The 25,678-nt window shown below is 41.2% G+C and overlaps 2 protein-coding genes and 1 non-coding gene across 5 annotated transcripts in view; all 3 read right to left on the minus strand.

Annotated features, from left to right (window-relative positions):
- Positions 1-791, minus strand: part of pcsk5b (proprotein convertase subtilisin/kexin type 5b) — an 83,432-nt gene extending 82,641 nt beyond the window's left edge. For 2 of the 3 annotated variants that reach the window (XM_061038917.1, XM_061038919.1), the window contains exon 1: positions 131-791. In XM_061038917.1, the coding sequence (XP_060894900.1) occupies positions 131-310 (180 nt within the window). In that variant the 5' untranslated portion in view covers positions 311-791. The remainder of the gene's footprint in view (positions 1-130) is intronic. The other variant, XM_061038918.1, reaches the window with a different exon arrangement.
- Positions 792-8,946: 8,155 nt separating this feature from the next.
- LOC132974690 (ubiquitin-associated protein 2-like) lies at positions 8,947-24,550 on the minus strand. Its single transcript, XM_061038921.1, has 29 exons — positions 24,447-24,550; positions 22,229-22,366; positions 21,842-21,919; positions 21,602-21,712; positions 21,277-21,436; positions 21,011-21,088; positions 19,892-19,955; positions 19,592-19,680; positions 19,318-19,370; positions 19,005-19,069; positions 18,690-18,912; positions 18,316-18,571; positions 18,075-18,212; positions 17,001-17,137; positions 16,208-16,455; positions 15,840-16,074; positions 15,416-15,473; positions 15,102-15,219; positions 14,824-14,881; positions 14,488-14,701; positions 14,213-14,304; positions 13,752-13,802; positions 13,395-13,473; positions 13,044-13,244; positions 12,170-12,340; positions 10,959-11,063; positions 10,456-10,529; positions 10,060-10,251; positions 8,947-9,816 (listed from the first exon to the last, which is right to left on the minus strand). Exons 2-29 carry the CDS (start codon positions 22,322-22,324, stop codon positions 9,721-9,723), a joined length of 3,540 nt encoding a protein of 1,179 aa, XP_060894904.1. The 5' UTR covers positions 22,325-22,366; positions 24,447-24,550; the 3' UTR covers positions 8,947-9,720.
- LOC132975044 (small nucleolar RNA SNORD121A) lies at positions 19,770-19,850 on the minus strand. Its single transcript, XR_009673218.1, has one exon. It is a non-coding gene; the product is annotated as a small nucleolar RNA SNORD121A (small nucleolar RNA).
- Positions 24,551-25,678: the final 1,128 nt, after the last annotated feature.

The raw sequence follows: 25,678 nt of genomic DNA on the forward strand, positions 1-25,678 counted from the left end.
TAGTCTTCAGTTTGTCTAACGTTACCGGATTAACCACCACTTTTAAAATGACACGCTTTTTTTTACGAGTTGACAAAGCAAAGAAATGACACCCAAGATAAAAAGTTGGATGGAGCATGTGGAGACCTACCTGTCCCATGTTCCTATAGCCATATTTATCCGCTATCCGCTCGGCCACCTCGGTTCCACCGCCTATCCTGACTGCCCAGTGGTTGGTGTAAATCCGAGCTTTGCACGGCGGGAGGGCGAAGCCGAGACTGAGCGCCAGGACGCACAGCAAGCTTCTTCTCCAAGCGCCGTTGCGGACCATCTTCCCCCACTTTTAACCCGACTCTTCTTCTTCTCCTCCACCACCTCCTCCTCAGCCGACCAGGCAAACAACCAAACTTCTCTTCTCGCCGAGAGAGACTCTCATAGAATCACAACTATCCGGTGCAGCAAAAAAAAAAACACCGAGAGAGGGATAGAAAGAGAGGGAGAGAGGGGGGGAAGGAACGGAGTACCTTATCCTCAAACCTCCGCTTTCCACATGGGAGACTTAGAAGTTTGCGTTTGCGTGTGCCCTCTCTCTCTCTCTCTCTCTCCTTTTTTTTTCCACCGCGGAGGAGGAGGAGGAGGAAGTGTACGTGTCTGCGCGCCGTGCGTCTTTTGCGCGCCGTGCGTCTTTTTGCGCGCGAGTTCGTGTACGTCCTCGCTGAAAAGCCGATTTCTCTTCTCCGCGAACAAGTCGGATGTTGGTCGTTCAGCTCATCGGGCTTTCATGTGGCGAAATGGCTACAGCGCCCTCCCCACAAATAACTAGCTGACACTCTGGAGAGTAGAAACAACTAAAGCCGCGGGGTTTCCCTCCCGAGCTCCTCTGGGTCTTAAAGACACTCTTCTTGGATCCCCAGACACAGAAGGGGGGGGGGGGGGGGGTCGAGTTGGGGGCAAGAAAGCCACTTCTAGACCAATTAAACGAGCTTACTTCAGGAATTGATCAAATAAAGTTTAATAAATGTCCACAAAAAAATGGAAGTTATCCTGGTTGAAGAAAACACAGTTTCCGTTTGCTTTAATTTTTTGTCACGCTCAATTAAACTACTGAAAGAGAAGAACATGTGAAACAGGTTGCTCTTTTCTATAGCTTAACAAGTCTGTGCATCTGTGGTTACTTCATTAGAAAACCGGCATTCTAAAACAATCCCCCCCCCGAAAAAGTATCTTTTTAAACGAACACCTATGTTTGACCCGAACTCTGTTTCAACCCACATGTAAAATATAAATGATTTAATGAAGTATGATGAACAACATCAAGGCCTCATGAAACTGTTTTTGGCCTCACCACTTCTCAGAAATCTTTTTTTTTTAAAACACAGTAAAAAATATTACTGATTGACATGTTGAGATCATTTGAAGGTGATGAGTCATGATACCTGCATTTTAAACTAAGATATGATACTAGTAAGAACCTACCTGTTTCGATACCATGGCAACAACAATTAGAAGTTGTGAGCATCGATATTGGATATTTAAGCACAGTGACATTGAAACTTTCGCTCACGGTGACTTTTGGTTAAAATGTGATTGAAGATCTGTATTTTTTTTAAGGCTTTGGTATTTTATTTTAAAACACGGTATCAGAATTTATCAAAGTATCGGGGTTGTCTGCAGCCTAGTGGTTAGTGCACACAGCCAATGTACAGAGGCTATCTGCCTCCTAGCACGTCAGTTTTCCATTTTCTATTTTAAATAATAAAAAACTGTTTGATAAGAACACTCTGAAGCTCAGATGATAAAATAAAAACAGGATCATTTACCAACACTGCACACTCTTTTGACTCACTTGAGTACTTTTATGACAAGACAAAAAGTTGAGTCCTTGCTTCTCACATACTTGATGAAAAACCTCTAGATAAAATGACACATTCAGTTTAACATTTTCAAGAAATGGTCCCCACATTTTGGTGAAGTTAGCTGATTTGGAGTGTTTCAGACGAGTCAGGAGCTCGAGTGGATTACGCTCCATCATTCTCTTACACACACCAGTGAGGGGGGTGTTACCAGAAATCCATTGAAGAAGTGTTTTCGTTCTTGCAAAAAGTGTCAGTTAAAGGCTTTATATGTGATTTTTCACACTTTTGGTTTCATGCTGGTGCTCAAGGGCGACATCTGCTGGATCAAAAAATCACATATATAAAGCCTTTAAGTTAAACTGGTTTTTTTTTAGATTTATCTTTGGCTTTTCATGCCTTTATTTTATAGGACAGAGATTGAGGAATGACGTGCGGGGAAGGAGCCACAGGTCAGATTTGAACCTGTAGGCTGTCTGCTTCGGGGACTCTCTGTACATGGGGCGCCTGCTAACCACTAGGCCACCAGCGCCCCAGTGACTCAGTTTTTGAAGGTGTACATTACTAACATATGCAATAGGAAGACCTCAGAGAAGACTAGGTCCAGTTTAAGCTCAGTTACATCTTCACTTCTGAGTTTCCCAGAATGTGACAAATCTGTAATTTGAGGCAGGACCTAAAAGTATATGTCAGGTTACATGTAAGTATTTTGCTTTTAGACCAAAGTGTTAAAAAAAACTGTTTAAAATATCCTTTAATGTTACATGATCACTGCATCTCTCCCATTTTTGCAGACAGTATCAATAATTATTGGTATACATAACTTTTCTAAGGAGTGGATTTGGTATCAGTGAAACAGAAAAACTGTTTTTTAAACCTCAAGCATTTGTACACGTGCGTATAGAGGTGTGTGTTTGTCTCACAGTTTGATTCAAACTTCTGGAATCAGGAAGTGAAACGTTATTTTCCTTCTTTAAGAGTCGTGCAGTTAAACAAGTGGATTGCTTTACATTTTAGATATGCACTCCCCTCCTGCAGCTTGAAATCGGGCCGTTGAATGCAGGCCTTGTCGGTCTCCTGGGCGATATATTGACACAGACATACCAATGTAAAGTTGGCTCAACTATGACCTCCACCTCTGTCATCATCCAGCGGGAAACGGCCCAGACGCAGAAAATGTCACTGCATGTTCAGAAATTCATTTAAAAAGCTCCTGTGAGGGATTTTTAAACTCGTAATGAAACAGATTAACCATGATGCCTTTTTATGACCTTCAAAAAGCAAACAGGACCATCAGGAAGAAGATGGGTCGTGTCTATGATGTCATTGTTCATGTTTCAAACTGATGCTGCAGGGTAGCTGTCAGACGAAACATTTCAGCATGAAAAAGAAACCGCCTCTGCAAATATTCACAATTATTAATACATTTAAATGTAAAAAACAAAGGGCAGCAGGATGGGGGCGCCGGTTGCCTAGTGGTTAGTGTGCACGCCCCATGTGTGGAGGCTGTAGTCCTCCAAGCGGGCGGCCCAGGTTCAAATCCAACCTGTGGCTCCTTTCCAGCATGTCATTCCCCACTCTCTCTCTCTCTCTCTCTCTCTCTCTCCCCACAACTCTCCACACAAATCCACTTTCCTATCTCTAAACTATCTCTCAACATCCAGATTATGTGTCCACTATTGCTGCCCTTGGCTTTGCTGCTTATTTCCCCTGGATCAGTGAAGCTCTCGATGTCATGCCCCCCCATCGCAGCACAGGTCACAGCTGACTAAACGCTGTCATTATGGAATGCGCCCGGTATTATCTGCAGTCGAGCCTTTTCATTCGGTGCCTTTTGTTGATTGATGGGTTTTTGTTTTGCAGCAGTTTCCCGGGGATGTCACTGTGCACAGCGAAAACTCTGTTCTGCATGGGACACAAGTGAAAATCAGCATAATTGCACTAATTGCAGCCAATTTCTCCCTGAAAGGACCCTGCTGTCACGTCTCACAACAAGCAGGAGGGGGGGGTCGGGCAAGAACATCTCATGGTCCCCCAGATGGAGATGAAAGAGAGTTAAAAAAAAAAAAAAAAACAGCCAGTGATGGTTCTCCATTCAGCCAGATGGAAGGGCTTGTAATTTAAAGAAAAAAAAACGGGAGAGGAGACTAAACATGCCAGAAATAGATCAGAGTATCCAAATCAAGTACCCAGGTCACGAGGCCACCAAGAGCACCAGGGGCCCCAGTTTCCATTCACATCCCTAAACGTTGTGATATCCTGCATGACGGCCTCACGACTCTCCGAGGTTTTTTTCCTCCAGGGAGTGAACCGAGTGAACCCCAACAAAACGTCTTTGTCGACATGTGAGAGCCGAGCGGGCCGCGAGTGTCAACAAACAGTCGGGAGGGGCATTCCTCTACGCATTCCTCTGCGCCTCTTCAATGAAATAACAGGGTGCATCATGTGTTTGTCTCCACAACACGACTTTTAAAAAAATTTAAAAAACTTCACGCAACCCCCCCCCCCCCCATGAAACGACATAAAGGACCCCCGAGAACAAGAAGAAGCTGCAGCCAGCTAGCTTTGTTTCAAATGGGACACGGCTAATTTGTTCGTTCAGTCTCGAGCCAAAGTTACAGGAGGAAAACCTCCCACATGATTTTCTCACCTCCCTACCAAGAAATGTCTGTTTTCAAAACGTGTCTTTTAATGAACCGTAAACCCGATTCTTTACCTCGTGGAGCACAGTCTTCTGTTTACTGTCGAGGACAAATTTTACTGAAATGCAACAATAGTTTAATAAATAATAATCTTGTTTTGTCTACACCGCATGGACAAGGTTTCTCACAAATAGCAACATATCAAAGATACTTGAAGTTTCCTTGACATTACTGTTGTGCGACGTGTTGAAATGTAAGATAAAAAATGTCTGATATTTCTGACTGCGCCTGTATCGACACTCCTTATATGGGCATGAAGGTTTTTCTGTGTATATAACCCCAAGCATATTGTGATTACTTCAGACTGTATTGACACTCTGAAGATTTGTTCCTTCTACTTGCAAGAAGAATTAAACTAAACAAAGACATTGATTGACTCATGATCTTTTCTTTTGCATTATTAACAGAAGTTTCCAGCACAGTCTCCATCTTTAACCCTTACCGCTTTTCCTTCCTTTTCTTTCATTTTTTAATTTCCTTTCAGATTTTCTCTTTTTTTTTATGGAAGCCCATTTCCGCCAGTTAAAAAAATAAAAAGAGAGATAATAAAGTCATAATTATGAGATAAAAAGTTGAAATTATGAGATAATAAAGTTATCGAAATTACCTCATAATTATCTTTATTATCTCTTTTTATTTTTTTAACTGGCGGAAATGGGCTTCCATATTTTTTTTTGCTTAAATCAAATTTTCCCTTTTTTTTTAAGTCAACATTTAGCACGCCGCGCCCCATGTACAGAGGCTATAGTCCCCTAAGCAGCTGGACCGGGTTCAAGTCCGACCTGCAGCTCCTTTTCCCTCATGTCCTTCAACACCCTCCCTCTCTCCTTATTTCCTAACTCTATCCACTGTCCTATCAAATAAAGGCAACAAGTAAATAAATAAATACATCTTTTTGAAAAAAGAGCATTTAGCAAGCAAGTCAATACGATACGATACGATACGATACGATACGATACGATACGATACGTCTCGTACATACAACTGCTTCCACTCAAATAAAAAAAATAAAAAAACAATAGAAAAAACCACATCCACATAAAATAAAAAGGCACATACCAATATACAACAACACAACATATATTTCACATTACCCATAAATACAGTATATCCGAGGTATTTGGTCTTTTAATTTATGGAACTTTATTTCACATTTTAGAATATCCTGCAGGGCTCCATGCCTCCCTCTCCGACACACAAAACAATCAAAGCTGACCACGTTTGTCTGATGTCAAAAATATCTCAATGCACTAAATAAAGACAAAGAAGATTTCAAGTTTCAAGCAATTAATTAATCAATTTATTATTGTATGCTTCCAATTCATACCTGATGTTATCTGAAGACACTTTACAAACGAGCAGGTAAAACATCTTACTCTTTGTTACGTTACAAAGACCCAACATCAATCCATCATGAGCACTGAGCGCTGTTTAGCAAAGTTACAGTGGAGAGGAAAAACGTCCTTTAAGAGGCAGAAACCTCGAGCAGAACCAGACTCATGATGAACACACGTCTGCCTGGAAAGTGGGATGGAGGAAGAAGATGCATCTTATTTTCACTTTTTTTTATCTTGGTGTCTCAGGATAAAAACACTGCCATTCCTAAATAACAAATTTACTTCAGTCGTTTTCAAAAGATCTGGGGAAACTTACTCCTTATCATCGATCTGAGAAGAAATAAAATTGTAAGGATGCACGTCTTCTCACGGCTTCACCTGACAAGTCCAGAAAAATGTTTTTATTTCAAAATATACTGAGAAACATGTAAAGCCTGAAATTCTTGTAAGGTCTAAAACACATCTGCCAATGCAGCGAGCTCAATGTTCTTGATACATTTCTAGAATATAATATAATAATAATACTTAATTTGTAGAAGACAAAGCGCCTTACAGAAGCAAATTAAAAGAGACAATCACAATCGCACACACAGAAACAGTACAAGAACTACATGATATGAGTTTTGTAGTCTTTACAGGACTAGTCTCAGAGTATTTGGTAATGGTTTACATTTTGGTTTCCACAGTTTCTGCAGCGAACAGGAACTTTATTATCACAATGAGACTTCTGAGAAGGCGGCATAAAGACATTTTTCAAAACATACTCAGAATCCGGATCTATCGGTTTCATCTCGTTCCCTCTTGAATCTTTCAGCTTCTTCAGTCATGTCCTAGCAGTCCATAGTTCCCCTCCTCCTTATCTGTATCCTCTCGTTGGGTGGCCCTCCTGGGAGTCGATGTTGACCTATTAACTTCACTTTGACCTTTGACCTTGTTGCTGTATGGCTCCTGCACTCATGCTACAAAGGCACCTGCCACTCACCGACTTTTTCATCCTGTCTGCTCCGCGTCCCGCCCTCCAATCACCGCTCGGCTCTTCTTCTCTTCTCCCTCTCTCCTTTGTCAGACGCATAGCAGGGTTATACAGGTCATTCTCAGGGAGCACACACACACACACACACACACACACACACACACACACACACACACACACACACACACACACACACACACACTCTCTGTATTCAGTGCAGAGAGATGGAAAAAGTGGAGACAGAAGTCACTTTTCACACTTGCTCTCCTGAAAATTTTTACTTCAGCCTGCCCCTGAAGTTTTCCCACTTGTCCCTAACACAGGAGATTTTCAGACAGGACAGGGGTCTCAGGAGGCAGAGTATGACTTAATCCCCACACTGTACGATTGTGTAATATTCATGACTGAATCACACAAATATCACAGGATATAACTTCATACTGTCTCCTTGTTTATAATAAATGATCCTGAATATTTCCTGCTTTGTTCACACATTGGCCCCCGACATCTTGCAGATATTTTACTGTTGAAAATTAAAATTAAAATGTTCGATAGCGTAGTGCATGTGTGAAAAGTGCAAGAGAGAGTGCTGTATGGATGCATGAATCTGTATTTCCAGTTTTTGATTGATAAATAAATACTCTCCGGTCAGTCTCCATTTTCAAACAGAGCGATTCAGTGACGCAGATCTGATACAAAAATGTGTCGTAGTTGTTGAGGCCGTTTGCAGGATTTTGCTTGAAGATGCATCACTTCCCAATGTAGATATAGACCCCCCCCCCCCCCCCCCCCCCCCCCCCCAAAAAAAAGTGCAGCATCACAAGGTTTTATAATCTCTTTGTCTGGACATTTTTTCAATCATAAATGTTTAATCGCAAAGAAACGTTTTTCAACAGCTGATTTAACATGAACAATTTCAGTTCTTTAATATCAGCAGGTAACACTTTGGTCTTCTGCATCCATTAGGAATTTAAATACTGTAGAACAGTTTATCAATTAAGACATACAATTAAAAACAATTGGTGTTAAATTTAGATTATAATGCCAGTTTTGGGTATTTTGAGAGGTAAACTCATACGCCTACCAGTTTGGTTTTTAATCTAAACTTTAATCTAAAACTAAGAATTGTTCACTCTTGTGTCTGCAATTTGACTCACGATTGTATTTTACAAGCTATAGTGATATGCAGCCTTCCCATGTTTTGACCCCATAGTCTAAGACGTAGGCTTATACTGCCATCTGGTGGTGACTGCTTAAATTACGCACTGAAATATTGCTCAACTCTTCAACTGAATCATTGTTTCACATTTTATCAAGTCTACAATCAATATCCAGTCACAGTAAAGGAGGCAATTTATATTTTTCCTTATTTATTACTATGAAAGGCAGAATATTTTGGTATATGATCCTGCAGCTATAAAAAAATAAAATAAAATAAAATTTCAGTAACGATTGAAACATGAATGCCGAAACTATTCAAGATTATTTACAAATTAAAATTATCAGTTGCAAACTTTGTGTTGCCTTGGTTACCTGTGATTATTTTCTTCATATAAACCAGAATACACAAGCAATTTTTTTTTTTTTTTTTTTTTTTAGTAAAATGTCTCAATAGATTTCAAACTTGGCTTTAATGGACAGAGAGTGGCTCGAGTCCTTTTTACATCCTGATGGTTTTTTGGCTGTTCCTGAGATTATTTGCATTCTCTCATGTCCGATATCTGCATAATCATAAAACTCTGGTATAAATCTGGGTTGTGACAATACCAGAATTTAAACCTAGACACTATACTGTAGTGTAAATAAAATGGATCAATATAGAGAATCGTTTTGATACAATGGCAACACACAGAAGTCCTAGGCACGCTTGCAGAGTGCAGACAGGGCGCTCTTTTACTCACAGAAGCTTTTAGTTAGAAATAAGGCTGAAGATCTAAAGCTTGTTTAAAGCTTTGAACCAATAGGATACTATCAATTATCAAATTAACAGAATATTTTAAAGGAAAGTGGTAATGAAAATACTGAAGTGTCAAATTTTGGATCAGTAATATGTGGAAAAAGGCAAACATTCACACAATACAAAAACATTGCGACAAGTTAAATATTTCCAACTGCTCAGAACGTTTATTTCGAGGGAAATCATGGTTAAAATTAAATTAAAATATAAAATTCAGACGGGCAAGTCCCTGTTTGCGGGAAAGTGTTGAAACGAGGAGAGCAGACTGCCCTCTGGAGGGGGAGGGAGAGAAAGGAAGGAGGGGAAGAGACGGGAATCTACAAAATGAAGTTTTTTGGGGGAGGGGGGGGGGGGGGATGAGCCTGGTCATTCAGGGCATTATGTATAAAAAAAAGGAAGAAAGAAAAACAGATGCAGTTAGTTATTATAAACCCCACCCCCATCTGAAATGTCCTCATATGCAATCAGTGCTAAAGCTCTCTCGGTTTTCCTTTTTTCTGGTTTCTTACAGGAAGTTTTAGATCCTTTATCTTCTTCACTCACTCTCACCATCGGATTCAGCGTTTTCATCCCATTCTGTCTTTCTTTATGTAACATCTTTTCCTGCAGCTTTGAAAAAAGTAAACAAAAAGTCCTTCAAAAAATAAAATGCAGCAACCACATTTCATGTTCTACTATTACATATACAGTATATATATATAAATACATACATAAATATCTTACATGTACAACCAATTTTGAAAAGGGGGGGAAGAGAGAACCCAAAAGACTTATGAGGACTTGTGGAGGTGGGGGGAGCGGGGCCAGGAGGCCCATGGTTGCTCATTGTGAGGGTAGTGTGTCTTTGTTTTTTTTTTCTCTTTAAGCTTTACACACACGCACACACAGCCTTTTGGGGAAGGGTGGTGGAAAGCACTGCTCAGTTGGCCCAGTAGGGGGAGCTGCCATAGCTGGACTTGCTGCCTTGGGTCTTCTGCTGCATGCTGCTGGATGCACCGCGCTGACCTGGACCACCCTGCAGGAAACAACAAGCAAACATTATTTCATTAAAATACTGGTTAACACAATTTTTTTTAAATATGTATATTGATCTGCTGTCAGAGTTTCTGTCCTCTTGAGTCCCACATAACTAGTGTTGGGGCTTCATTTGGGGGGGCAGGGCTTAACAGTGATGCAAGGCACCAGAGGAAGAGGCAGAAGGGTTTTTCTCACTGCCACTTAAGCACAAAGTTAATTCACAACGGCTGGATCAGTGTACCTGTCCGTCCTGTGTGAGGTGATGGTGCAGTAGCTGGGAGTGGGGCTGTTGGTGTGGCGGCAAGATGTGCAGGAACGGAGCAGGGGCGTAGCCAGGAGCTCCACCAGGATTCAGGGGCCCCGTTCCCCCCAGTGCTGAAGGCAGGCTGAAGGGAGGCGGTGTCCCTGTGTGGAAGCCTTGCTTGTCAAATGACTGAGAATAAAACAGAGAGACAACAAAAGGTTTAAAAAAAAAAAAAAAAAGCTCACCTGAACAAGAACATGCTTGTAAAATTGCTTTCCAAGAATTTCTTGCATAAAACTTGACTTGAATAACCAACCAATCCAGTTTGGTTACATAAACAAGGTGTGTCAACCCTTCACTTCAATACATAGAAGAGGAAGGGAGGTCACTCACCTGAGTTTTGCTGTAGATCGAACCTCCCATGTCTGGTACTCCTCCACCAGTCCCCGACCCTGACAGTCCTGGTGCTAAGAGGAGAAAGAGAATGGGGAGGACAGAGAGATAGAAAGAGGGAGGAATAACAGAGAAGAAGAAAGTGATAGCGATAGAGAAAAATCAGGGGTTAAGGGGGAGAAGAAGAACAACTGCATCACTTCACTGATGACTGAATATTATGCACTGATTGTTCATTTCCACTGTTAGTAGAAGGGGGGCCAGCCAGTCGGAAGAAGCATAGTGAGTGAGGAGGTGCAGAGCCAGATTTTCTCACTTCCTTTCACCCCTTGCATGTATCCATCACAGTGCGATCAAACACATGCATATACACACCTTCTTCCAACACATTCTTGTCTGTAGCATCATCTGTAATTGTGAGTACATCTGTTTTTCTCATGGGACAAATACCCACTGACTTGGTGTATGCTGTGAGACTGTGCGCACATGTGTTGTGTGTGTACCTTTCCCTGGGCCGCTGCCCGCTGACTTGGCCTGCGACTGGGCAGAGCCTCCGTACCCTCCCTTACTGTACTCCCCACCGTGGGCTTGAGATAGGTCATCAAAGGCTGAAGGAGGAGGAGGAGTACAGAAGAAGAGAGGAGGCAGAGTGAGCAGAGGAGGAGGGCGTGGGGTAGGAAGAGAAAGGAGACCAGATGATGTGAAGAGAAGGAAAGGAAGAGCAAAGAGGGGGTGGCAGAATCAGAGGGGGGGAGGAGGGAAGGGGAGAGAGAGGCAGTAAGGTAACCTGACTAACATGGCAGAGGTGTCTAAATTGAGCCGTGTCCAACTTCAGCAGGGGGTTTGAGCTATGCATGCAGCACAAGCAAAAAAACACACAGGCCCAACTCCACACGCACATGCAGCATTTTGTGTACATGTTGTGTGAAATGTTGTCTAAAGGCTCCTTCAAAGTCTGCATCAACATATCGTCTCTGACTATACCTGCCAGGCTTATCAAGATACCTGATGTTTTAACTTTGTTATGATTCTGGTCAGAAAGGAAACAATATCGATACCTATGTCAATACCACCACAACAACAACAATAAAATCTAATTAGCTGCAGACGAACGCTAACACGGTTTAAATCGCACAAACATGTTGCCAATGTATTTGTGCAATTTAGACAGTGCTCTGTTCTGCTTGCAGCAGCTTTAGATTGAAAATATGACAAAGCTTTTAAGCTCTGCTCTCAAACTATCAATCATGGAAATAAGAGATTGAATACAACTTGTGGTATTGAAAGGTATCCAAAGTGTTGACCTTATGCCTGCATTGTCTGACAATGCTGCAGTAAGACAAGATTGTCGACTCGGGTACTTGGAGCATCAATAATCACCAGACTGAATTACCAGGACTGATATGCCACTGGTGTAAAAATAACAAGTTAATCCATCACAGTTTAAGTAACCTTCAAAATAACTTTGTATGGCTGGATGCTGTGAAAGTCATATTTTAAGCTAAATCTGGACTGTCACAGCTCAATGACACTAACAGGATTCAGTCAAGTAAGATTAATTCGAAAGCTGAAATTAAACAGCTCGATTCCATCGATAAAGGAACTCTTGTATTCTCACTGAACTGGATCAAAACGTGGCTGTGTTAATTGTCTGACAGCACCATGAGTCACATCAGTGACGGACTGAGCCCTCTTGGTTTTGTCCAGGTCGTACCTGTGCTGTACGCATGCTGTCCATAACTGGGCTGATGCTGTTGGTGGTACTGATTGGAGGGGTTGGCCAGGCCCATCGTCTGTTGTTTGGCTGAAGCAGGAGGCACAAAGACGGTGGGGCCGTACTGGAAGGCTGAGGGAACCCCCGGCATACCAGCGTAGTACGGCAGACCTAAAAGATGGAGAATTAGAAGCGTTAATAAAGCTTCACAATGAGTTATGGTCTCTAAACAGTCTACACACAAATTGACAATTACCATAAAATCTGGAATTAAAGTCGGGCCAGTATATAAGTTGAGTCAGCTTTTGGGGGGCCTTCTCTCCCGGAAGGTAACTGTCTTCCTGCTTTGCGATTTCCATTGTGTTCAGCAAAGTCCACAACGTGCAGCTCGTTCTATTACCATCTGTTTGCAATCCTGCTAGCTGCAGCTACGCTAGTTGAAGTCACAGCTTACAGTGACATTCATAATTGTGACATTCAGTAGGGCGACCAATTCGCCGAGCAGCAATGCCCACCTGCACTAGTCACTTGTTGTCTTTAATTGAGGAATACTTTAATTAAAACTAGCACCCTTAAAGGTTTATATACTCATTAGTATACTGCTATTTTCTTTAAATGTTTGATTTTTAAAGAGGGAGAAAAAAAGTTCAAACAGCCTGGTACACATCACATTGTATCCCAGAACTAAGGAACTTGCAGACAAGAAGCTTTTAAGTTCAAATAATTCTCCTTTTGGTTTACATTTTTCTAGACATTTCAACAGAAAAAGCCAAAATAATGAGAGGAAGGTGACTAACTGGTAATGTTCTTGAGGAGTTCATTCTAAGTGGCTGTGTACAACATCCTACACATTCAAAAAAAAACTGTTCTTTACCAGTGTATCCATAGCCTGGGGGAAGAGGAGGGTTCAGGAAGGCCTGGTTCTGTGCCTGCTGACCCTGGCTCTGTCCCTGGCCCTGACCCTGTGATCCTGCCTGTGGAGCCTGCTGGGCCTGCGACTGTACTCCAGCTGTGGACAGGCTGGTTGGGGGAGCGGGAGACGAAGCGTCATTCCTGCCAAACTTTGTTGCCTCACCTGAGCCGAGAGGAAATAAAAAAATCAAGTTTGATGAATGGTGTCAATTGTTTCTCCTCTCTGCGAGTTAGCGGCCCATTATGAATTCTATTGCAAATGTAATGGGACAATAAACTCAGAATCTCAAAGTCACCATAAAATGTGATTTACCAGTATATGGATTATTAGCCAGGCCATCTCTTCCAGGCATAGCGGCCGTGGTACCAGGGAATGTTACACCGTAATAGTCCTGTGGAGTCAGACGAGACAATATTGAAACTGAAAATATCCACAAAAATACAACAAGCTGCCAAAGAATTCTTCACAATGAAGTAAGAGCAAGCCCTGCTGGACAAATTATCTGACAGCTCCATTTCTAAACTATTCAAGTTCATCTTCATGGTCAATCATTTATCAGTCAAATACATCATGTGCATGTTGTTATTTAATATGCAGGAATCATACATTAAAGCATTATGCACATAAAAAAATACAGCAAGGTCTATGAACGAATAACAACAGACTCACCATTGGAAGACGAGACTGCAGCATTTGCAAATCTTCGTATCCATAGATCTGCTGTTGAAATAAAGAAAACAGAAAGAGAACCGGTGATTATTCAGAGTCATTTTAGGACTTTCTTAGAAATCTCACTGTTGCCTGCAAACTAACTTTTATTTATCTTCATATCCATTGTAGCTTCTAGGAGACTTTTGTTAAGTCTCAGTGTGTTCCCTAGTCATCATTTTTCATCTGAACGTAGTTTAATGAAATGAACCCACTTATAGAAACACAGATTTAAAGTGCACAGACATAAAAAAACAAAACAAATAAATACAGTGATAACAGAAAGCTAAACAGTTCAGTGAGGGTTAAGCCCTTGAGAAAGACTTCAACACAAAACATATTTCAGTGCCAGTCCTTTTTTAATTTTAACCCAGGGGTCTAATTAAAACCGCCACAAATAAATAAATCATTAGGAGTGTTACCGGGTATGCTGGGAGCAAGCCACCAGGGCCCATGATGTACTGGTTAGCCAGTAGAGGCGGCACTCCTTGGGCCAAGTTTGGGGGAGCTTTTCCTGGAAAAGGGAGGATTATTTGGCTTGACTGAAGAGCATGGGAATCACTCAATCATTAATAAAGTATGTTCATATCTTTGGATTTACAATGTTTAGATTTACATTTCTATTCATAACTAGTTGAGAATCAAGACTGTTAAAATGATCAACAGGAATAATAACATTATAATATGATGTACCTACCTGATGTGGCGGTGAGCAGAGGAGCCGTGCGGCTGACTGCAGCCGACAGTGTGGCGTTTGAGCCATTAGGAGTTAGTCCTGGTGCTCCAGATAGGTGCAAACCATTGGTGGTCAAGCTGCTGACAGCCTGGGGAGCAGGACTAGGATTGACAACTTGGCTGGACGACGATGAAAATGCATGGAGGTTGGCGCTGCTGCTGTCCTCATGACTGATCTGATGAAACACAAGCAGAGAAGGTGTTTGAGAAGAAACCCAGGTCAAATATATTTTATTTCTGTATTTCAAACAGTCCGAAAATCTATCTTGCGTTTGTTTTTAAGCATCGACACACTTACAGTGAGAGACGAGCTTGTGGGGAGGGCTGATCCAGACGAGTGAGTACTGGTCACGTGACTAGAGAGAGAGAGTAAAATGTTTCAGCCAGCCTGCTTACATCTGATGAAGCATTCACAGAACTTAGTAAAGGGCACATGAGCAGGAAGATGGGAGATTCAGTCAAATATATGTCCACATTAAAGGATTAAGATATGTGCTTGTAACCATCATTATCTCCAGACCAAAAAAAGAATCATTGGGAAATATAAATCGTCACTGTGTCTGAATCATCTCTTACCTGTTGAGCGACATCATTGCTGTGGAGTGGGAAGGTGTAACTGCAGGGGAGGGGATGTGGTGGCTGGGACCACTGTCACTTGTCATGACAGGAGACTCCGTTTTCACTGTTCTCGTTGCTGGTTAAAAAAAAAAAACCACAAGCAAAATACATTTGGAATACATTGTTTGAGAAAGACGAAGACTAATTAACTTTAAAAAAATCGAATGAGTGTGCTGCTCTTTAACAAACTTAATCACATCCATTTACAGGACTCTCTCCACTTCCTATCAAATGCATTCAGCAATCAATACTTATTATATTGTATTTTAGACAATGCTGAGGGTACTTACTGTCCTGTGTGCTCTGTGTCTTCATACCACTGTAGCCATTCTATGAAGAGAACAGATAAAAAAAGGTTGTGTTAAGCAGCCCTAAGATTTCCTAAGGTTGCAACCACTAACACCAAAAGTTGTGCATCATCTTTCCCGCTATCAGCATCATCTCAAAGTCTGATTCACAAAACATATAGCACCTATGATATTCAGGCGCAAAAAAGCCCAAAAGGTTGTCCTGCTCTGAGTACTTTGTGAATAAGACTGTATTTATATGACTCATTTCACAGGTTCAGTGTGGTGCAAAAGCCCCACAATCTTTTAGAAAATCAGGCCCTGAGAGACTTCTGAAAAGTGGTCAGAGGAGCTCTTAATCATTTCGTTATTTGGGCCCTTCATTAAAGAGTAAAAGGTTTCCTCTTACCGTCATGGTAACTGCTGACTGTATATCTTTGCTCTGAGAGTAGCCCAGGTGAGGTGGCAGGGTCCTTGGGCCACTGCTCTCCACCCGGTTGGCTGCTGTGGGAGCTGAGGAAGAAGGTGGAGCGGCTGCACTAGGAAGACCCAGGGAAGGGGAGGGCGTGGCACTGGGCAAGCCCACGGATGGTGAGGGGAAGCTGGGGTCTGATACGGCTGGAGGTAAGCTGCTCATGTGGTCACTATCCAAAGAAAGAGAGAAAGGAAGGTAAGCTTACAAACAAATCTTTTAAGGAATGTTAGTAACAAATAACTGCTTACGTAAAACCGACAAACCAGTTTCAGCACTAAATAAAAAAAAACTCAGAAATGTACCTCACAGTTCCTGGTTTGGAGAACAGGCTGCTCTGTGGCTGCTGAATGGGAACAGTGCTTGTGACAGACATGGGTGCCGGAGCTGCTGGAGCTGGGGCCTGAGCAGGGGCTTGCTCTCTGGCCGACTCTGCCTGTGCCATGTCTACTGTTCCACTACCAGCCTCAGGCCCAAAGTCAAGAGCTCCAAACTGAAGATTCAGGCCAGGTATATCTGCAGAGCCTGGCATCTCCACGGCTGACGACGGAATCTGAGTAAACAAAGAGGGCGTTGAGTAGAACGGGTGCAGATTTTGGGCAAATATGTGCCCAGGTATGTACGTGATATAAGCTGATTTCGGTGAGAAATTATTTTAGATGGAAACAAGTCAGTAGCAGTGTAAAGCAGGAAAATTAACATTTATATGAATGTGACAATATTAAGTGCTGTGTGCCCTCTGGTAATCTATGGAGATGAACAGTCAAATCATGGAACAGTTTAGCTAGTGAGCGTGTCAAGCATGTCAAGAAAAACTCATTTTTTATACTCTGTTGTTGATAATACTACACACACATATAAAGGCTGAAATACACAAACAGCATCCAATGGACATGCGTCAGAATGAGTGGGCTGCCCACAGCGAGAATTTCTGAACAGGTAGGGGTGCGGTGCCTTACAGTGAACTGTCACCTCTCCAGTTAACAGACCATTTTATAAACATCACTTAAATATTCTAGTTTCTGAACTTGCAAGAAATACAATGTTTTTTTTATTACTATTTAGTCTAGTAAATGTTCAGATATCGGTAGAGTTTACCTTTGAGGGAGGAGGTACTCTGCGTCTTTGGGCCTTTAGCTGCCGCTGAGGGGCTTCTGTGATTGGAGGCTCCATGCCTGGCAGCTTGGCTCCAGGAGAGGCTCCATCTCTCATGGGAGGGATGGAGGACTCATGACCTGAAGGAGGTTGAAAGTGACAGTGTGATTCACAATGTTGTTAAAAACTCAAACGATCATAATAATGGAAGCTGTAACTGAAAACAGGTCAGTAATGCCATTATCCTGCAACGAATGTTACTCTGGAGGATTAGCAGAAGCACTGGCTCATCTTAAGTCCATTTCCACAGCATTGTATTGTGGTAACTGAATTAGGCCTGTAATTATTTATTTGTTCAAAGTGTTAACTATTGCTTCTCTATTAAATTGTAATACCTTAAGTTTGAGTTGTCTAGACATCCGTGTGATTTCAGAGCAGAACATGAGAATCAGACTTGTTTTTCCTCCTTATCAGTAAGGTGTTAATTAGGGCTGTTAACGTTCCCAAAGGAACCCCGTTATGATCTTCCTTTTGAGAATTGCTAACACATAGCCGTAAGATCATGTCCTTTTTCTATTTGAACCTTCTAGTGAGTTGGATCTCCAAAACACCGTCCTCTGAGATGAAACAGAATGTTTCTAACTCTGATTGTGTGTTACCCCTTGTTGATTTCAGAGAATAAACCTTTTGATTAACCCTTGTGGCTCCTTTCCAGCACGTCATTCTCCACTCTCTCCTTCTGATTTAAAGCTCCAGCCACTGTCCCGGCTCTCCAATAACAGGCATGAAAAGCCCCAAAACAAATCTTTAAAAAAACATCTCTGACCAATCTGTTGTTTGCAGTTGTTCAACTCCACCTTCTTTCTTTTAACGTGTTAAAGATCCGAATGAAGGAGGAATTATATTTAAAGGTGCCCCGTCGTCATTTAAGCTTATAAGCTCACACTAAACAATTTGTTGCTCCGTTGCTTCAATATTGTTAATTATACATTAAGTGTTGTAGCTTTTATGTCATGTGGCATCCTCTGCAAACTTACATGTTTAATTGCCAAGTATGAGCCTATTCTGCAGTCCTACCTGGTGGTGTGGGAACCTGTGGAGCGTGTGACTGGGACAGGCCCAGAGGCTCTGTGGTGGGGAGGATGGACGACTGTTGTTGCCTCTGAGCTAGCTGGCTAAGCACCGCTGATGGTTCTGGCTGAAGCTTCATCTCCACTAAAAAGAAATTGGATAAGTATTGATTAACACAACGTCATGTCTTACAGTCCTTCCATAAACTTCTGTGTTGGGTTTTCATTTTAATGCGAGATAAACTTACAGTGTTGGGCAGTAACAGGGCCGTTCTCAACCCTCTGAGGCTTGACGTCGACAGAGGGAGAAGGGGCAGGAGCAGGGTTCTGTATTGGAGGTGGCCCTGCATCTTTGGAAACATTACTGTTGCTGGTTGTGGCCAATGTCTGGCCGACTCTCTGGCCAAGCCGAGGGCCGTTGAGCTGCTCTGAAGTCCTCATGTCAGAGCTAGGTGTTGGCTTAGGCGCATTAAGGGACCCAAACCCAGAACCCAGGACAGAGGACTGTGAGAATGAGGGAAGAAAATGAGAACTCGTACGATTGTGTAGGAACATACAGATCGGTTAAAGTTGTGGCTGATGCTTGCACATGTGTAAGTGATCTATGATCGGCTGTCCATACCAGTGCAGCATGTGCGTAGGTGGTGCCAGCAGAGGCGGCATGGGCATAGCTGTTGGCTGTGGCGTGTGCGTAGCTGTGTGTTGCAGTGCGTCCATTGTGGTGGGAATTGGTAAACACCAGGCTTTGGCCCAAATCCTCGGCTGAGGGGCCATCAACTATCACCCCCAAATCAGAGTCCATAGAAGTCATTCCAGCCTTGGGTAGCAGGCTAGCCAAGTCCACACTGTGGGGACGCAGGGGGAAAAAGTTTAATTTAATTTGTGTTGCCTTGAAAAATAAAAGCTGTCCTGACAGCTGGAATGGAAGAGGGCTTACTTTTGTCCAGGTGTGATGTGGTTCACTGGAGCAGAAGAGGCGGTGAATACCTTGGTCTCAGACAACTGTGGAAAAAGGATGGAAAGTATAATACAGGCATCCATCACATTAATCTATGCATGTGAGCTTTACTCTACATTAACAACAATTAAGAGACCCACTGATAGACACTTTATGAAATCATTAAACAATGGTGTTTATTAAGTAAACCCAGCCAATTAGATTAAATGAAAAGGAATCTATTTTTAACTTATACAAACTCAAATTAAAGCCATGTAAATCCTTTAAATATGATTAAAAAGTGCTGTCTTACATCTTCATTCCAGTCCTCTGAAGTCCAGTCTTCTACATTGCCTGTCCATGTTCCTAAAAATACAGATCAGCAGTCAGGTTAGCCGTAATGTTGTCAGCAACCAAAGTAGTGTTGTTAAAAAAAATAGCACCACAAATGCTTCTTTACAAAACAGAATTTCTTGGCTTTTCAATCCATTCTGTGGATAAATTTAGCTTAAAAGTCTCACTGTTTTGCAGCATGTGCATGCCAGGAGAAGCTAATACTTTTAAGAGGATTCTGCTATTTCCTTTACCGGCTCCCTCTGCATGTTCGTTGCCATCCCCTTCCCATGTTTCCTGCCGATTTCCAGAGTTAGCAGAGTAGTCAGCAGGGTTGAAGATACTGGAATGAGTACAGAGTGGAGATAGTAAATATATAAAGGAAAGTGAAGGAAATACATTCTGGTATATTGTGGCAAATACATGCTACAGAATGAGGAGATTCAGAATTCATTTTTTTCCACAGATTGTATTGAGATATGTGCTTGTTATTACCATCATCATCTCCTTATAAATCTTCAGGTGCAATATTTACAACAAACATATATTCTTACCCCATTCCCTGGGTGGAGAATCTGTTGCCAGCAGCTGCTCTTCCTCTCCCACGAGTCCCTGTCCCTGTCCCTGAAGAAAACACAAAAACAGATGACTTGTACAGACTGGTCCTTTACATGACCAAACATTTCTACAATGATGTCTCTGAGATGACTCACTGCATATTTCTCACGAACATTATTTTATGCTGACCCGCCTGTCTTCTTTTTTGCTGAATACCTGCATAGATTTCTCTTAATGGTGTCACGCCTGATTTTCTTATCTAAAATGTAGCACTTGTTCGGGCCTTTGCTAAATATGGTATTCACTAATACAGTGCAAATTAACAGGAATAATAGCAAAACAATTATACAGCTAGTCTTTTTACAGGAGCCTAAAATTGTCTTAATAACTAAAGATCTGTTTTTGGCCTAGAAACACTTTTTCCTTGTGGTTTTACCTGACATTTAACAACCACACAAAAAGACAGCCAAGAAAATATATATGAATATAGTATACCCAGCTATCTTGCTAAAGAAGACCCTGATGACCCTCACCACACTTAGATAAATTGTTAGACAGCAAGCCTACAAATCCAGTCAGACTCCCCCACTTCCCACCTCCTCAAATCTCTTGCACTATTGACAACATCCCCCCACGCCCCGTCACACAAACACACCACCCCACACGAGCAGCTGTGGGGAATGAACACATTCCAGACATGTTGAGTGCTGCAATGCTTTAAAAGCCTACAGACACAAATAGACAAGCTGCCAACTACGTCACCAAAATATGCAAAATAACAACGAGGCATAATACATAACTGCACTCTCAAAAATAGGCATTACAACGTACATAGATTTTCCCATGTAAAAGATTATTTTTGACCACATACACCGTGGCATACAGGTAAACAGAATCAGATTTGCCTTGACAATATTTTGGCTTACCAAACAAGCTTCCAGTTTACTTTTGAATTGGCCCCTTTTCAATTTTTATTCAGTGGTAATTGAAATCTCTTTACAACTCCTAAGACTTTTGAAAATTTGAACTAACTGGAGGCATTAGATATCATTGTTTAATTACTCTATTGTAAACATTACTGAGAAATCATGAACAAAAGTTTCCGTTACACTCACCTCTTCCCCGCCCCCTGCGTCCTGGGTCTCCCCGTCTCTCTCCAGGAGCCACCTCAAACCCATTCTCCTCGACCCGACCTGGAATAGAATGATAGACATACATAGCTTGGTTAATAAAGCAAAAATAAAGTAAAAGAAATAGACATTTCAAACATGCATCACACAAAGGGGACACCATTTTTACATACTTTCATACACAAATGCATCGACACAATCCAGGCTACTCATCCTCCAGACTGGGTAAAGATTGTTAATTCCTATCTTACCTTCACGCCCTCGGCTGATGCCTCTGCCCCTCCTGTTAGACCCCCCACGTCCACGACTGGTCTCCCTCTCTAGTCCTCTCTTCTCCCTGCTGTCTTTTATCTCTGAGGGTCCTCCTTCTTTCCCAATGTTCCGCTTCTTCCCCACAGTTTCCCAGGAGTTCTGGCAGATTTAAACCAAAGAATTAGGTTGACTCAAAAATAAATCTTAACTGTGACTGAGGTTTTGAGTAGTTCATGTCATTTTAGTTTCAGCAAAAACCAAGAACTGGCATATGAAAATGGAAAACAAGCTGTGGTGTTGATGTAATTGCATATGAAGACTTACTGTGTCAGAGGTGCTCTCCAGCAGGAAATTGATGGCTCTGTTTACATCTTCGTTGCAGTCATGGAGGGCTACCATGCACTCATCTTGAGTCTTCCCAGTAACCTCAATCAGCTGTGAGATTGCAAAACAGGAACACAAAGCTATGGGTTACATGACCAAGTGATGCAATAAGGATCGCATGCACCATAAATCCAAGAAGATATGCTATAAATATTGTGCAAATATGTACAAATAGATTACCTGTTTGACCTTGTCCTCAAAGTCTGCATCATTTTTGTCATAGATCATCTGGGCTAAACGAATCTGTTCTGCTGTGGCCTGATAAACAATCAAACATAAAACAAATTCAGTGAGAAACAAAACAATTAGGATACAAGACAGCTGGCCTTCATAGACAAAGGTCCTACAATCCTTGTAAAATAACAAAATAAGAAGTTGTTTCTTAAAAGCAGGAAGTTAAGTTTCACATATCTCACACATTCTACGTTCATTATTAGTATTACAACTTTCTATGCTAAACATGAAAATCTTTCATTTGTATAAAAATAATCGATTAACTGTATTTCAACTGTAGGACAATTAATTATGCCTGATCACAACTTTGTATGTAAAATGGTGAGAACCCACCTGTATCTGTTTCTGTGGTTGTGTTGTTTGTGTGGTGGTGGGCAGCATTTTGTCCCGAGTCCCCCGGGATTGGTTGCTGACCACTGAAGTCATCATATACAGTATATACAAAACAATGTATGTACAAAATAGAAAAATCTGTGAGGGGAATAAAGAGGACAAAATGGGGTCAAATGACAGCCATCAGTTACTACATGTCAATTCCAGGTACAATTTCAAACTGAATAATACTGAAGGCTGGGAAATATATCAAGTTTTTAAGATATATCGAAATATTTTCAAACAAGATATAGGGTAAGACAATATTGTTAATATCGATATAGTTTATGTTGCATTAAAATAACGTTACAAAATGTGAGGCAAATTTACATTTTGTGAAACAAAATTACAAAACCAAAAACACTTACCAAGGACAAAACAAATTTACAAGATGTGAAACACTTTTACAATCGATGAGACAAATTTACAAGAGGCAGAACACTTTTACCAGTCCCCAAACGACAGAATCTTGACGGAAAGGGAATGTACCACGACAAAAACAAAACAAACAAAATGACCCCTCACTCCGGGTCACTTCCGGCATTCGGTACATTCCCATTTTGTCAAGATTCTGTTGTTTGTAAATTTGTTTGGGGATTGTAAAAGTGTTTCACATCTTGTAAATTTGTTTTATAAAATGTAAATGTGTTTTTTTCTTGGTATAAGTGTTTTTGGTTTTGTAATTTTATTTTCTAAAAATGTAAAAAGGTTTTTCAAAATGTAAATTTGTCTCACATTTGTAATTTTGCTTTGCACTTATCAGCCACCGTAGTAAGGGAATGTACCGACAAAACAAACAAATTGACCCCTCACTCGATCACTTCCTACCGGGTCACCTCCGACATTTGGTACATTCCCATTTTGTCAACATTTATGTCGTTTGTAAATTTGTCTCATCGATTGTAAAAATGTTTCACATCTTGTAAATTTGTTTTATAAAATGTAAATTTGTCTCACATTCGTAATTTTGCTTTGCACTTCCCAGCCACCGTACCATTCAGATAAACAATATCGAGATACGAGTTTTGGTCCATATCGCCGGATTACGATTAAGTTTAACATTAAATCACCAGTCAGAGACTAGCTGTTGTCATGTAAGTATACCATGTAAGACTACAACCCCATCTGTTGCCCCCCCAACCTCCCAGTTTAAATTTAGCCAGCCAAGTGGGACTGTCCTGGTGTCATCTTACAATCCTCCCTCAGACATTAAAAGAGCTGCGAGTATGCACAAGCATATGTTAAGTATTAATAAACACCTCATTGCCCAATATGAGACTTGATTTCAAATGGAAAGTTGACACAATACAGTGGATGTATGATACCTTAACCACCTGTCTTACATTATGTTAACACACAGTTTCTGGTTGCTAAAGAACCAAATGACAACAAATGTGATTTTAATGGGTGTGGACAAACTACTGTGAGGGTTGAAAACTGTCGACGTAGCGTTTAGCTGCTTAAATCAGCCTCTTTATTCAACGGAAATGAATCCAGATCGTGTTGAAATGAAACTCAAAACAAGTCTGTAACATGAGCTGCGCTGGCTAACGTTAGCTCGCGTTAGCTTCAGCAGGCTAACCGCTTCGTCTTTGTTCGGAGAGATTGACACACACGCTCTTCACGCAGCGTTTTTAACACTCAAAACACACACAATTAACCTCTCAGTCGATGATATTACTATCCGAGTGGGTCAACATCCTCGGCAACACAATAAATAAACAACAGTGACAAGTACGGAAGATGTTTCCCTTTGTGTAAAAACCCCGAGAGAGAAGCTAACCATGCTAAAGTTAGCATCTCGATAACTGAAAGGAAAAGCAACACGCGTGGTGATAACCTTTACACCGGCTGATGTGAGACACTGAGGCGGGTGTTGTGGACGTAGTTTGACTGAAAAGGAGGGCAAAGTGTGAAACAAAACGCGTGTCCCGCTCATGTTTCGGTACAGACAACATTCGGCATGTGAACGGCCCGTCCGCTCACAAAGCAGCACCGCAGCCCGGACTGTAGCATGCGAGCTAGTTTGTTAGTTAGCATTTTCCCCGAACAAGACGAAGGTGTTCATCGCTTCAGTCTCCTTAAACTTCCTCAAAAACTACACCAATTCACGCTCAAGTAGTTTACACGTCTTAAAAATCGATGTAATTAGCGTAATAAATCTTTATTCTTTCTTTACCTGCTAACACGCTTCGCTCAGCCAGCAGCAGATGCTGTCACGTGACCCCACCGCGCCGTTGTTGTACGGTGTGGAGCCGAATCAGCCAATCAGAACCCGTCAAGCTGGTCAGGTGGTTCTACGGCGTACCTTTACGTGCGCGTTCCGGACGAACAGGGAGCGCGCTTTGTTAATAAGTTATGTACCTGTTAGAAACAGGTTTGATTGTTTTTTTTCTCCTGTGTACGGTGGCTGGGAAGTGCAAAGCAAAAATTACAAAGTGTTAAATACTTTTACAAAATGTGAGACAAATTTACATTTTGAAAAACACATTTATACATTTTAGGAAACAAAATTACAATTACGGTGGCTGGGAAGTGCAAAGCAAAATAAAAAAAATTGAGACAAATTTACATTTTGAAAAACACATTTACATTTTTTTTTTTTTAACTTAGTTTTTATTCATTTTTCTCATCAACAACAGTACAATGTGAAAAAGATTTCTTTTTTTCCCTCTTTCCAGCTGTTTAGTTACATTCGGATATAAAGCCAGCAGAAATAGATAACAAAAGTAAGATACAAATCAAAATGTCCACTCCAAATAATATACATATACACAATAATACACATAAACAAACAAGTACATAAATAAATGTTCATAAAAGTAGAGGAGAAATGAAAATCATAAATAAAAGTTGTAATCATAAAGAAATAAATTCTAATCCACTCAAAGATATCACGTGTCAAAGTAAATGGTGCATGGTCTTGGTCTGCGCCCAAATTAAACATCACTCTATTGCATTAGTAAAGCCAGTTCAGGTCTCCATCTTGTTGTGAACATTTCTTTTGGGAGTCTTAATTGGTATGTAATTTGTTCCATTTGGTAAATGTCCCAAACTTTCTGGATCCATATATTTTAAGTGGGAGGGTCTGGTTTCAACCAGCGTATCGTGATACATTTACATTTTATAAAACAAATTTACAAGATGTGAAACACTTTTACAATCGATGAGACAAATTTACAAACGACAGAATCTTGACAAAATGAGAATGTACCGAATGTCGGAAGTGACCCGGAAGTGATGGAGTGAGGGGTCATTTTGTTTGTTTTGTTTTTGTCGCAGTACATTCCCTTTCCGTCAAGATTCTGTCGTTTGTAAATTTGTTTGGGGGACTGGTAAAAGTGTTCTGCCTCTTGTTTTGTCCTTGGTAAGTGTTTTTGGTTTTTTAATTTTGTTTCATAAAATGTAAAA

Source organism: Labrus mixtus, chromosome 5 (assembly GCF_963584025.1).
Source record: "Labrus mixtus chromosome 5, fLabMix1.1, whole genome shotgun sequence".
In the NCBI taxonomy this organism is placed as follows: Eukaryota; Metazoa; Chordata; class Actinopteri; order Labriformes; family Labridae; genus Labrus; species Labrus mixtus.